Below are 13,332 nucleotides of genomic sequence, written 5' to 3'. Positions count from 1 at the left end.
TTTTTGTAATTTGAGTTCATAAAATGTAAACTACTCTATTAAGCCTGTATGGCACAAATGTTCTGCCTCTTATGATTCAAGATATCCAGGAATTAATGGCAACCATTTTGTAGTCCTTCCTCTCTCAGTTGTTGCTTACAGCAGTCTACCAGTAAAGAAGAGTACGCTGTTCTCTGCACTCTTCTTCTCTGCCCTTCTCACCTTTCAAAGTGGAGAAAAAAAGCTGAAAGCCCAAAAGATTTCAGCATGTGAAAGAAATAGAGAAATTACTGCATTTTCAAGCAACTAACAAAGCCTAACGGAACTTTAACTGAGGTGGCATTCTGCATTGCCATTTCAAGTGGAAGATGCAGCCAATTTGAACTCCAGTATGCGTGATACTACTGAGGTTGGAACAATGAGAAATTGTGAAGAAAAACCTTGTCGACATCTTTTAACACTTCCTGGTTTTAATTTTAAGACAAGAAAATAACTCAGCACACCTTTATTTCTGTCTTTCTTTCTGTCTTTCACTTTTCCCTACAAAGAGCTTTCTCACGTACATGATTCAGCAGGTTGCAAGGAAATCATGCATCCACCTCTTCGCTGCTTCTGTCTTTTTCCAGAAGACCTGTGTAGAGGGGTGGTAGCAGAGGCATAGAGATGTGAGATGAGGGGGTGCAGAGGTTTGTTGAGTCCTACCATACACGACCATCTTAAGTCTCTTTTTCCACTGCTTATATCCAGCTTAGTGCAAACAGGAGAATGAAAAATTGACTCAATTATTGGTTTCAAGTTATAGTACTGCATTTTAATAGGCAAAAGTTTGGGATTTTAGGTAATTTTTACTTGATAAATCGTATTTTTCTACATTTGTACATTTGAAAAGAATGTCCAGTGCAAACTAATACAGAATAATTCTGAAATTTCAGTAAATGTGATATTTATGTGCACTTGTCACACCTCATTTCTTCTGAGTTGTTAAGGAAAATGCTCTTTCCTGGTCTGGGGAATGAAGAGAAAATTTTTGCAATGTAAGTAGTACTTTTTTTAGCCAAGAAAGACTTGTAGTCACTCCTGGTTTCCATTCATTTTATACCTGAACTATTTGGCAAAGTAATCTTAACCATTGTAAAGCATTTAATGTATTCCTCCAGAGAAAGTGCCTGAGAAGCCAGTTAGCCGTGTACCTCAAAGCAGCAAAGGAAGAGAAAGCAAAGCTAAAATTAATTTGAACTATTCTGTGTCCTTAATGTTTTTGACATGAGCAGTATTAATTCTCTGTTCCTTTCTGGCTGTCTTTGCTTTATGTATATATGTCGTATTCTTTTTGCCTATGGTTTTATTAGATACAAGATGGCTACCTCCGTTTCTTCACTGACGATCGTAGTACTGTTGGTTTTAGTATTAGCTCTCTAATGAAAACAAGTGAACAGTAAATTTACTTTTGATGTTAAGTCACCTTTTCTGGTGCTTTTTGAATGTTGAGCTCCTAGTAAGTGAAGATTGCTCCTTATATCCTTGTCCTCTTTGTCTTCTTATGAAATCCCATGCAGAGCTTAATATAGGACCTTCAGACCTTATCAGATTCTGGTGCCTTCTCTCAGAACTTATTTGTACATCCATGGAGGTTGCTACATTCCAGCCTTCAGGATTCCCAAATGTCATGTTAAGGGTAGGTTCTACCCTGGTAAGAGAGGATTTTACCCTAGTAAGGGGGGAATTTTACCCCATTACCCCTATGTTTGAAGTGTCCATTAATGTTCTGAGAAAGGTGAGACCCTTGAACCTGATTAGCCTGTTGGAGCCCTCTGCAGGGGCTTCATTGGGCAGCAAACTATATCCAAGGGTGATTCAGCTACCCTATTCAGGGATTCACTGTAACAGATTCACTCATTGAGTTAATTTTCTAAGTTTCTCATAAGAAACTCACATAAAATAGATCTTAACTGAGATTTTTTTATTACATAAATTCATGACAGCTTAATGTTTGAGGATTTCCACTGACATGACATTAAGGTTCAAAGGTTGCTGTTGACAGTACACTAACTCTGAGAACAAGCGTGACAATAACATATATATAAAGCCCACTAAAATTAATTATTAAATGTGCATAGAGTACAGCTGTTATCCAATAGGCCTCTCTGCGGAGGGTAGAATACAGGTTCAGCCCGTCGACCAGCCCCGCAGTTACAATGCAGTCTTTCTTAATTATTTTATTCTTAATTATGCGTATTTATGGGATTTAACTCAGGTTAGTAACTCCCCGTAACTCTCCCACCATTTACCCATTGGGCAGTTAATTTGCATAAGGTTACATCATTGTTTGCCTAGTTACGCATGCTCAGGGAAGGGTCTTCCAACCTGGGTAGGGGTCTCTGGACCTGCAGGTGTGACATTTAGTATTAAAGTGAAATTATAATGGGGATAGTTCATGGAAAGGACAGCCTAATCATCTTTTGCTGACTTGTGAAGCCGTGTTTGGGTGAATGTCCAGGTGGTGTTGGGATGTAGCAAATGTCAAGGATAGTCTTTCCTGATTAGAAGTTTGTTCGTCTTGCTTTTTTCAGTCCTGTTTTCTTCAGTCCTCTTTTAATTTAGTCTTCTTACACAAGGCCAAAGCCTCTCCGGCTGTCTGTTCAGGTCCCTTCATAGTAACACAGTTTTCAATTTCTTTGCTAAATACCTGTGGAGTTTGACTATATGGCTGTGGAGCTTGAGTATGTGCCTGTGGAGCTTGAGTAGCTCTAGTCATACATATTTTATTAATGATTGGTGTGAAATTCTCTTGCTTTACAATCCTTGTCTATCAGCTGCTCTGTGGCTTATCAGGACATAGAGTCTTCCTGCTCCCACAGGGAGTATAACAGAGCCTGGCTGTGGTGTCTTTGTTCTGTTCCGCTCTTCATTCAGTTTATCTTCACATATGCCAAGGTCGCAGGGTTGCCTGGGGAACTATCGTAGGGTAGATTCTGTGCATATCAACTGCATTCCATCCTGGAAGTAACAACGGCATTCTGCCCTAAAATTTCCTTAATGTTTTAATATTATTTTGAGGATCTGGGGAGAAGAGAGTAGTGGTTTCTAATTTCCACCATTATTCCACACCAGATAAAACAGGTTTTTACTCTTACTGCTTTTCTTTTTCTGTCAGCTTTTGTTATTGTACATATTGTGGTTTTGTTTCAAATCACAGTTTTGTTTGTTTGTTTGTTTGTTTTAAAGCTGCTGTATGTAGAAACTTTGTCCCACTTTTTTCTGTTATCTCCTGTCATAACACATCTATTCTTATTTAATAGAATGTATGGCAGGAAAAAGTCTTTATGGTGGAAAAGATTTAGACATACTCTTAACTTTCACAACCTTGTGCTGGGTGAGAGAGGTAGGGACATAATCACATTAACTTGAAACTAATGCATCATGTTCTGATAAGGTCAGTTTCATTGCTTCTCCTCTGGTCTTGGTTATTAAGCTAATGTTATAGACTTGAGGATGCAGTCGCTCACAGATAGTGGTAATAATAAAATTATTTTGCTCTAGATATGTCTAACATTCTCCCTGAATAAATGAAAAATGCATCTTCAAGTTAGCGTAGAAGCAGTTGTGTAAATTCCATCTGCTGAGTGCCACCTATAGGATGTAATTGGACTGTGGATGGGTTTGGTTTTCTTTCTTAAAGATACAAGGTCCATTTTGAGGGGGAAAAATAGCAAACTTACCACTCTCTTTTTGTCTTATTTGCCCTCGCACTTTAATAAACTAAATGCAATATATTACTATGTCTTCTTGTATTAAATTTGTTCTGTCCTAAGTTCCAAGGAAACAGAGGTAGAAGATGCTTGTGGGTGTAATTACAACTGTCATGGAAACAGAGCGCTGTGCAGTGAGAACAGTGATCTTTGTCTGCTGTTCCTGCTGCAGTGGGGATTGAAACAAGAGTGCAAGAGCTGCAGGAATTGCTCCAGAAGATGTGAGAGCCTCATGACTGGGCAGTGGCTGATATAAAGCAATGCCTCTCCTCTGTTTTATGGCAATTATACATCTGCCTGGTGTAACCCCATTCCTGGGTAAGCTTCCTGAATTTCCAGTAACAGCCTGGTAGAAGCAGGCCTTTGTGGTAGCACGGTTAGTGATTCTTCGTTGACCAGGCAAGGAAAGTGAACCTGGGTAATCCAGACCCAGTTGCTGTTGAAGCTGAAAACGGAGGCAGCCCTCATCAGTGAGACTAGATGGTCCACCTTGGATTGCTGCTTTCAGCAGTTCCTGACCAGCTGGAGATGCAACCATGATCCTTGCCATGCTGTCTGCTTTCTTGTGTGAGCAAGGTCCTCCACTTCCTCTTCTGATGATCAGTACTGTTTAAATCTGCTGCCTGTGGATGTTAAATCAAAGATAATGAGTCCTTGCTCCAGAAGAGGGCAAGCAATAGGATGCTTACATGGGGATAACTCAGCCTCTTCTCCTCTGGGAAAGCGGTGTATAGGACACTTTCATCTCTGACTGATGCTTCCAGCAGCCCATGCATGATCTACATTGGTCCAGCAGCTATGGCTGTAGCTGGCACTGCCTGTGAGGAGCTCTGTTGGGAAAGAATGGGAAGACGCTGTCTTCACAGGGCCAGGTATCACCAAAACCAGCATGAGATGGTGACTCTGCAATTTGTTGCAGAGTGGAAATGGAAAATCTGGGCACTGCTGCTGCATTGATCCTTCAATCTAAGATGGTGGCCCTTGCACTTTACTAAATCTATCTCAATCTAAGATTGTGACTTTCACATTTTAGTGTACTGACATTTGATATCTGACCATAATGTGAGACTTCAAGGAAATTTCCAAAGTACGCGGATCACTTTATTCTTGGTTGAGAATGGTGATTTGAGAGAGCAAAGAAATTGCATCCCTGAGTCAGAAAGTTTATTTTGAACAAAATGTGGACAGACCAAAAGAAGTTGTCTACATAAAAAGAGAAGTCCTGCATAAAAAGGTGGGGAACCAGCTTGTTTATGAACACATGCACACATTTGGACAGACAGCTTTTTCTTCTCTAATGAGCTTGAGAATTACTTGAAATGACCGAACAGGCTGTTTAATCCACTGTCTATTGAGTAGTTGTAAGAAAAAACTTAAAGAAGTGGTGAATGCTCTATCCCTGGCAGTGTTTTAAGGCCAGGTTGGACAGAGCCTTGGATGACGTGGTTTAGTGTGAGGCGTCCCTGCCCATGGCGATTTGTAACTAGATAACCTTAAGGTCCTTTCCAACCCAAACCATTCTAGGAATCTATGATTCTATGAAAGGAGAGAGGGACTTCATCTTTCCAAGTATTACCTATTAATAGAAGCACTGGCTGAGGCTGAGGTAAGTCAGCCGGGAGGGAGGGGAGAGAAGGGGTAGGCAGAAAGGGGGCAACTGTAGCTGGTTTCCTTTGAGAAGGCTAAATCAGAATAGTTCATTCTTGTAAATTGTGATGTCCTGTCTGCATTTTCATGTTGTTAGTGGCAAAAGACTACTTTATTTGGACAGCAGGTACTGTACTCAGTCTTTTCTCTGGAGAGGTTTGGGAAGAATTATTCTTTTTACCTTCAAGATGGAAGTTGACAATAAATTCACAAAATGAAGACACCTGCATGCATGCAGCTACACATTTTGTCTCTGATAATGTGAAAAACTGGGATGTTTGTCAGCACCCATCAATAGATCCCCAGGGGCCCCTGAAGGCACAGCGGGCTTCTTCTGGTGGAAATTCAGTTCATCTGCTTTTTCCACTGCACGAGCAGGATAGGTGCAAGTCCTGGGCATGTGGACAAGAGGTGGAGCCCATCCTGGAACACAGGTACCTGCTGGTGCTAACAGGGGTGAGGAGAAGAGGGGCAGGGGAGTGCTGAAAGACGAGAGGATTCAGTAAGTCTCACTTGCATTTAACTTTCAGAATTTTATGTCTTATACCTCAAAAGAAAATCAGAGTTGAAGAGAAATGCTGCGTACTTCTGCTACCTCGAGGTGCCAGCGTGGCAAGGTAAACCATATATTGCAGATAATTTAATAATACATAATATTTAGGTGTAATGTGACCATAAGAAGAAAGGCCAAAAAGGAATGTAAGACAGTCCAGCCTTAGGATTGGTAGACTTAGGTGCTGTGAGCTGCAACACAGCCTTGGGCATCTCGCATTCCCCAGGAATCTAAATACTTCTTTTGCTTTGAGGTTATAATTCCTTGGGTTTTTGCTCTATGAAATGAGGATAATAATAGTGATTCTCACTGCACAGAACTGTCAGTCTACAAAATATTGCTCTGTATCATGTTCTGATGCTCCACCAATGGGAGAACCGTAAACAGTGGGAACCTAATTGTAAAATGCCACAGTGCTGTTAGCTTTTGCAGGGAGGTATAATTTTGGGTTTTGGAGGTTCTTTCCCCATTGAAGTTTCAGTTACGCTCCTTACTCTGAGAGATACACTTGGAAATTGACTGTTTAACTCCACAAATGACTGTTTTGTGTGGAGATCCTGGGTTTTGAGTGTCCAGTTTAGTTCCAGTTTAGTTATTTTCATCAGAGAGACCAAACCTTTTGACCTCAGTATGTTTCTCTTCAAAGTTTGCTTCTTTGAGTCGCTGTCCAACCATCTTTGAAACTGTAGTGACAGTCATGCTCTGTTTGCTGTTTTGGTCAACCTGTGAAATTAACAGTAAAGCTACTATTTCTCCATGTCACAATAAATCACTTTTCATTCACAAGGCATTATTATTTAAATCAGCTTTTTTTTTTCTTCTTCTTCTTTTTGTTTCTCCCACATGGAGGGTACCTGACAATCTCTTTCAGAACTTTCTTTTCAAGAAAATGATTCACGTGGTGCTTCCGTAGAGACCGAATATTTGAATAGTTTATTTAGTATTAGCATTCAGTGTGTTTGCAGTGGTGTTATTGAGAAAGTAAAATTAAGTCAGAGGGGTTGTGCAGCATGTCCCTAAGGGAGTAATTTGAACAGCAGAGCTCTCCTTTGTTTGGAAAAATGGGTAAAAGCATAGTGGGACTGCTGGGGTCCTGAGAGTGCTGGTAAGGGCTCATGTTTGTGAGCGGACTTTTAAATGGCCTTAACACTGTGCATTCAATAAAAAATCCCACTGAGAGAGAGCGTTTTGCAGTCATTCATATAGAAATGGTCACTTTGGTGTGACATTTTTAGCTCTCTGTTCTGTGGAGGACATTTGTGTATAGGGTGCTAAGGATTAGCTGTGCAACATGCATGTAGTCTTTTCATTTCTATTTTTCTAGTTGAGTGTGTGAGACAATGGCAAAAGCTGTAACTAATGAAGTGCCTGAAGTATGGTCCTGTTAACACTGATACCAGAGCCATTAGTAAGGAAATGTAACGGCTGACTGCTTATGTTCTTCGTAACCGAGACGTCTGAGCTACCTTTGGCCTCTAAAATTGAGAAGGAATAAAACTGAACTGTAGCAGACAGGTCTTGCTAATGGTGGATCATGTTGCAGAGTACACAAAGATAAGTTAAATTCCTGCCATGTTTAAACTCAGTAACTTATGTTTTAGATCTGCACAGGTGGTTTTGATATCTTTACAGATAACTGCTTGTTTTCTAACAGTCCTGACTTTTGAAATTATTACTTCTGAGTGACTCAAGATGAAGTTTACTGGCTTTGTTTATTTTCCTTGAAAACTGGAGAGTGTGGGTGACTGCTGCAAGGCAGGTTCTACCACAGTGCTAACCTTGGGCAGAGGAGAGGACAGATCTGTGTGTACCCGCCTGTTTTACCTTCAGTGTAAACTGCTGTGTGAGTGATGACAGTGCTGACAGCTTTTCTCTTTCTTTGGTGTGTATTGCAATAACTCCTACTGCTGCTACTCCCCGCAGTGCTGGCCCAGCTGCCTCTAACTGGGATAGTGTAGGAGAGAAGAGGGAGGATACCCAAAGCATGGAGGAGCTGAGGAGTTGGGTGGTCCTTCACCCAGAGTTCAGTGCTGAGGTAATCTACAGGTAGTGTTGCTCCAAAGATGGTGCTAAATGGCTTCAGGCAATGTTCTTAGCTTCTTTTCGGGTTGGTCCTGCAAGGTGATGTGGTTGTAACTGTGTGGTTTGAACACTGGAATCCACTTCCTTTAAATTACCAGTAGCTGATCTTAGGTTTTTTTAGGAAAAGTATTCTCTGTGACTGGCCCTTCTGTAGCCATCATCACAAGTGCTTTTGTCTAGAGGCATGTCCTGTCCCTCCACAACACACATAGGAGACTTAAAAATGGAAAACTTGCTGTGCCACCCTTGGGTGTCAGTTGAGTGAAGACCAGATGCAGCAAGAGAAATGGCAAGCTTCTGTTCAGCAGCTTTCTCCTTTTCCAGGACTGCCATACATTCAGGATTCCTCTAGTGTTTTCCTTTCCTGACCAGGAGCAGTAGTTTGCTCAGAGCATGGGGATTGTTTGCCTGTGCCCAGGGTTTTTGCATGCCTGCTGGGGTGGGAGCATCTCCTAATGGGCTGTCGTGTAGCTGGGAAGTCCTGGATGTGATCACTGCAGACACAGAGACAAGCCTGGAAGCACTCATTGTCAAACCTTTTCTGTAGATGGAATTTGGGGCCAGGCCACCTCTGATTAGGCTGGAGCTTAAAGTAGGAAATTGCTGTGCCCTGTGACAAAGATGTAGTGTGCCACCAGTTAGATCCCATTGTACCACAGCAGTTCTCTGAACAAGTCATAGTTAGAAATTAGCAGTAAAATCTGTATAGTAACTTGGAAAATGGTAGAGCATGTAAAGATTTATTTTCTGTAACTGTGAAATTATTGTGATTATTGCCATCAAAATCCCTGGGCTGATGAGCTGGAGCATATGTTCCGTGCTGTGAGCCTGTGAATGTTTGGCATTCCTAAAATGTGAAGGTGGCTGATATTAGAAGTAATCTTGGCTTTCATAATTCTAGAGTCAATTTGAAGGAACAGCTGTGAGAGAGGCGTAAGCCTGTGCTTTACATGGAGATTACTAAAATAAGAATAATATTGCAGTGGTGTTGCTATGAGCAGTTTTGGTGATGTGCAGATTGCTATGAGCAAGGGAAAGCTGTTGTCAAGTTGGGCGGTTCCTTGACTACATGTCAGGTTTCTTGAGACAGACTCATATTGAGAGAATTAAAATAGAAGCTCTGGCAATTTTTAAGATGCTCTCCTGCTATGACCTGCTTGTGTGATGGGCAGTTACATGTTTTTGGATCCCTGGGGAAGCCAAATCTTTATAACTAGTAAACAGAAGAAAATTATGGGAAAAATAGTGATGGTGATCAAGTCCAAGTGATGTTCATGTCATGTGATTTTTTGCATGCTCTCTGTGTTGATACCCTTCATGGTTAACATTGGCAGTAATTTTCCTTATCTAACATGCTGAGAATTTCTCCCCGCTGCTGGTTAAAGACTGGTAAGTTCTTGGTTGTATAAAAGGCATTTCTTAAATATATAGAAGAACTGGCAAATTCATGAAAATAGCATATTACTAAGAGAGTTTAATTTTATTTGAACAGGTGAGAAAAGTAGAGGCTATCTTATATTAGAAGGGTGGTCAGTGGCTTGCACATTTCACTGCTGTGTGTTCTTTAAGCTAAGTGTGAAAAAAATCTGTTGGTTTCAGATACTGGAATAAATCTTACCATTAGACATTCTTCAGTTGTGCACTTGAGATTATGCAGAGTTCTAGGATGGCCAAGTTCTTCTTACAGCTGTGAATGCATCACTTGATTTTCCTGCAATTTATAAGAAACTCAAAACTGAATTGAGACTTCAAGAGGGAAGGAGCCAGGATTTTTATTTTCTTTATTAGCAGAAGTACAGTGTGTTCAAAAGTCCTCAAACCAAAGCTAGGGCTCCTTTTGAGTAAGTAGTGTTTTATACTACTGGTTTCGAGCTACTTGAAGTGCACCTGCCAAGGCAGTAGACTGTGAACATGAACCTACTGCATACAGCACTTCTTCCTCACATCCCTCCCTTTTTGCAAAGGAAAGATAAGTTGCATCCAGGTCCCAAATGATGAAGTTTTACAAAACAGTCCTCTCTAATCAGCAGAGTGGGATAAAACTCATGTTCTTACAAAGGTAATCTTTGGGAAGAGTCTGTAAGATTTTCAGTCTGGTAAAAGAATTTTTCCTCTCTTTAATGCATTTAATACCTACCACATATAAGTATAAAAGAAGTATATGACTTCTTTCTTAAATTATTTTAGGACAATCTCTATCAATTTGGAAATACCATTATAGTATCTATGGCTTCATCCTACATGTTATTTCTCTTAGTTTCCTTTCTCTTTATAGGTCAAAGTCTCACAGTGCTTGCAATTGCATACAATAAAGGTAATAAATTCTCTTTCTCTCTGACTATTTATATCTATGTCTAGCCTGTCATTACTGCTCTCTAGTGCATGAGGAGGATAAGGTGAAATTGAAATTAAAATTCTTCATACAGTGGTGGGAAATTACAGTCCTGATTTTTATATATATGCACAATTTGAATGAAGATGCCAAGAGCACTTCCTGCCTTTCATTTTCGTATTTCCACACTGCATCCTTGCTTTGCAGCTTTTAAACATAATCGATTTTGTGTGAATACATATGTTGTTTTTCCTTATAATAAAACAGGATATGCTGCTTTGTGAACCATGTGTTGAGTTTCAGCACTCCGTTTCTGATAATAATACAGCGAGTAAGGTCTTCCTACCGAGAAACAAGAACAGTAAGTTTTTTCTCCTGGAGATGAACAAGTAAAATAGCTAAGGCCAGACCACCTAATCAGCTGTGTATACATAAATAAATGCAAATGCATTTAAATATAAATATGTGTGGTTGTCTAAGATATTGAATATGTACAGAGAAATACACAGGTAGAAAAATACCCCGTTTTGTGCTGGATATTCGGTGTATCTGCCCTATTCTCATGAATGCTGAAACCCATCCATGGTAGAAAAATTACCTGTAAATATGTTCTAATGTTTTTCTGGGAAACTGGATAGTTCCATTCTTATGTGGAAATGTTGTCTGTGTCATCCAAATGCCAGGATTGAGATGTCAACGCAGCAAAATGCTAAGTTTTATTCCTTTTTTTGGTGACAGATACTGCCCGCCCCACCACCATGTGTTATGTCTCTCTCTTTCCCTCCATTTTTTCTCTGTAAACATTTCTCTCATATTTTGAGAGTGAGTCTTCCCTTCCTGTCCTTTGGAGCAGATCTGGAATTTTTCCCTTAATGATTTTCCTGCCCTTTCCCTTTCAAGCAGTTCCAGTTTTGATCACTGCGGTTGACATTACTAAGGCATAAGGCAGTTTGGAGTTAGAGAACATAGGTGTATTGTAAAGTTGTTGCAGGTTCTTTTTTCTCTATTTTTTAAAATCAGTTTGGTTAATCTTGCACTACCGTGATTTTGTGTTGACCTTTCTCACCTAGTTCCCCTAGATGTCATTATGTCAGTACCAACTTACTCTATTACCAAAGAGAGGTTTCTATGTGTGTCTTATGTAGAAGACACCTTATTTGCTGTATGATGTCTAGAGATCAAGGTGTGTTTCTGCATGTGTTGCTTGCAAATTATGCTGTAGTGGCTGGTGAGAGAGGAGATCGTTTCGTTTTTAACACACAACTTGCCTTGGTCACTTGGTCTTGACTGATAAAGCACAAAAATAGCTAATTCTACATTTTCAAACTTGTAGAAATGAGTCAGAGGCTTAAAAGCGTAGAATACCAAATGCTGGCCAAGATGCATGATTGATTAAGAAATCAGAGAATTTAACTTATTTGTTGGGATGTAGTCAGTCTCTGAGGTGTTCTATTTGGTTTTGATTTGTGGCTCCTCTAGATAGTTCCTTTTACGATGCTTGTAACTTAACTGCTTCTTTAAATGGGTTACAGTATCTTGCACAAATAAAGCTGTATCTGCCATTCCTGTGCAAACAAAGCCAGTGTAGTATTTATAAGAAAATGAAGCCTGAAACATGAAAACTGGTGTCTGAGTAATGGTTTGGCACCGCCAGCATGCCGTATAGCGCTGACACTTGTTCTTAGTGCTTTGAACAGTATTGGTCACTGGTGAGGCAACCTGTATGCGACCCAAGAGCTCGGAGTGCAGTTTCATGCAGAAAGGCAGGAGGAGTGTCTTGGTAGTCTACTCAAATTGATACTCAAAATACCCAGCAAATCCTTAATTTTCCTAATGCCATCTGTTGAACAGCTTAATGCTCAGAGGCAGAAAGGAGACAGGACAGAACTGGATAGGGACAGAACCTAGTGAGCACAGGTCACAACTTTCTGGCTTTTCTGTTCAGTCAGGATGGGCCTAGCTAAGCTCCAGTTACTTTTGAAGAACAGGATCCAAATTTACTGGAAGATTTCCGAAATGAATCCTTATGAAATTTTGTTGCCAGGATCAGCAGTTCCTTTCCTCTAGACTTGCAGATGCACATAGGTCAGTGGCATCATGATTCATTTTGTAAACATTTCATGATTTAACTGCTATCTTTAAAGATGTTCCCTCTTTCTACATGCAGATGTTTTTCTTGAAGAGTGACCCACATTGAACTCTTCCAGGTAGCCCTTAGTTTCCACTCTTTGAGGACAAAGATTATAAAACAAACATTGCTGAGTTTTTCACCAGTGTTTTATTTTCTCTGTGATTAACTGCAAAAAGACATCTTAAATACTTGTTTCGTAAGAGAAAGAAAATGAAATTTAAAGGTCCAGAATGAGATTTACCAACACACAAAACCACTGGACAGCTGCTTTGGAATCCACAGATTGAGTAAAATGGCTTAAGATGATGGTAGTGAACTACCAGTACGACTAAAGGCATCTCTAGGGTGTTTTGATTTTATCTCAACAAATGGAGATGTTGTGCATTACTGTGGGTGAAATAGTAATCTTTCCTACTGAAGATTAATTTAAAATAATAATAAGGAAAAAATGTACCTTAGAACAGATCTATTATGTGAAAACAGATCCTAAAGTGTACAGTTCCTCTAGATGTTTTATTCAGCTGGTAAACCTGTTTTATAAGCTGAAATTCTTTTCCAGATAATATCCTAGGGGAGTGTGCTCTCTCAGCCTGATGGGAGGAGGGACAGCTTTATAGGCCTGAGACAATACATGAAGAATCTTAAAACTGCTTCTTGGAACAGCCCATACCCTGCAATTTGGGGCACACCCAAGTGTTGCAGCCGCTGGTCGAGGGTCCTGAGAGAGGAGAGGAGTTGCGAGCTCCAGCAGCTCGTGCTGGCTGTATGCCGTCTTGGAAAACTCTGGTTTGAAACTGACCAGCCATGGTTTCAGGTTGAACTCTTAACTCACTTGAGCTACCATGTCTGCAAGCGTGTA

The 13,332-nt window shown here is 40.3% G+C and overlaps 1 protein-coding gene across 7 annotated transcripts in view; it reads left to right on the top strand.

The window, feature by feature from the left end:
- Positions 1 to 13,332, top strand: part of FOXN3 (forkhead box N3) — a 223,139-nt gene that overhangs the window by 143,731 nt on the left and 66,076 nt on the right. For 4 of the 7 annotated variants that reach the window (XM_080618998.1, XM_080619000.1, XM_080618997.1 and 1 more), the window contains exon 5: positions 10,286 to 10,324. The exons of the other annotated variants lie outside the window; for them this stretch is intronic. In XM_080618998.1, the coding sequence (XP_080475124.1) occupies positions 10,286 to 10,324 (39 nt within the window). The remainder of the gene's footprint in view (positions 1 to 10,285; positions 10,325 to 13,332) is intronic. 7 annotated transcript variants of the gene reach the window in all.

This window comes from Psittacula echo (genome assembly GCF_963264785.1).
Source record: "Psittacula echo genome assembly, chromosome: 5".
Classification (NCBI taxonomy): Eukaryota; Metazoa; Chordata; class Aves; order Psittaciformes; family Psittacidae; genus Psittacula; species Psittacula echo.
This window is presented reverse-complemented; position numbering and strand designations above follow the sequence as displayed.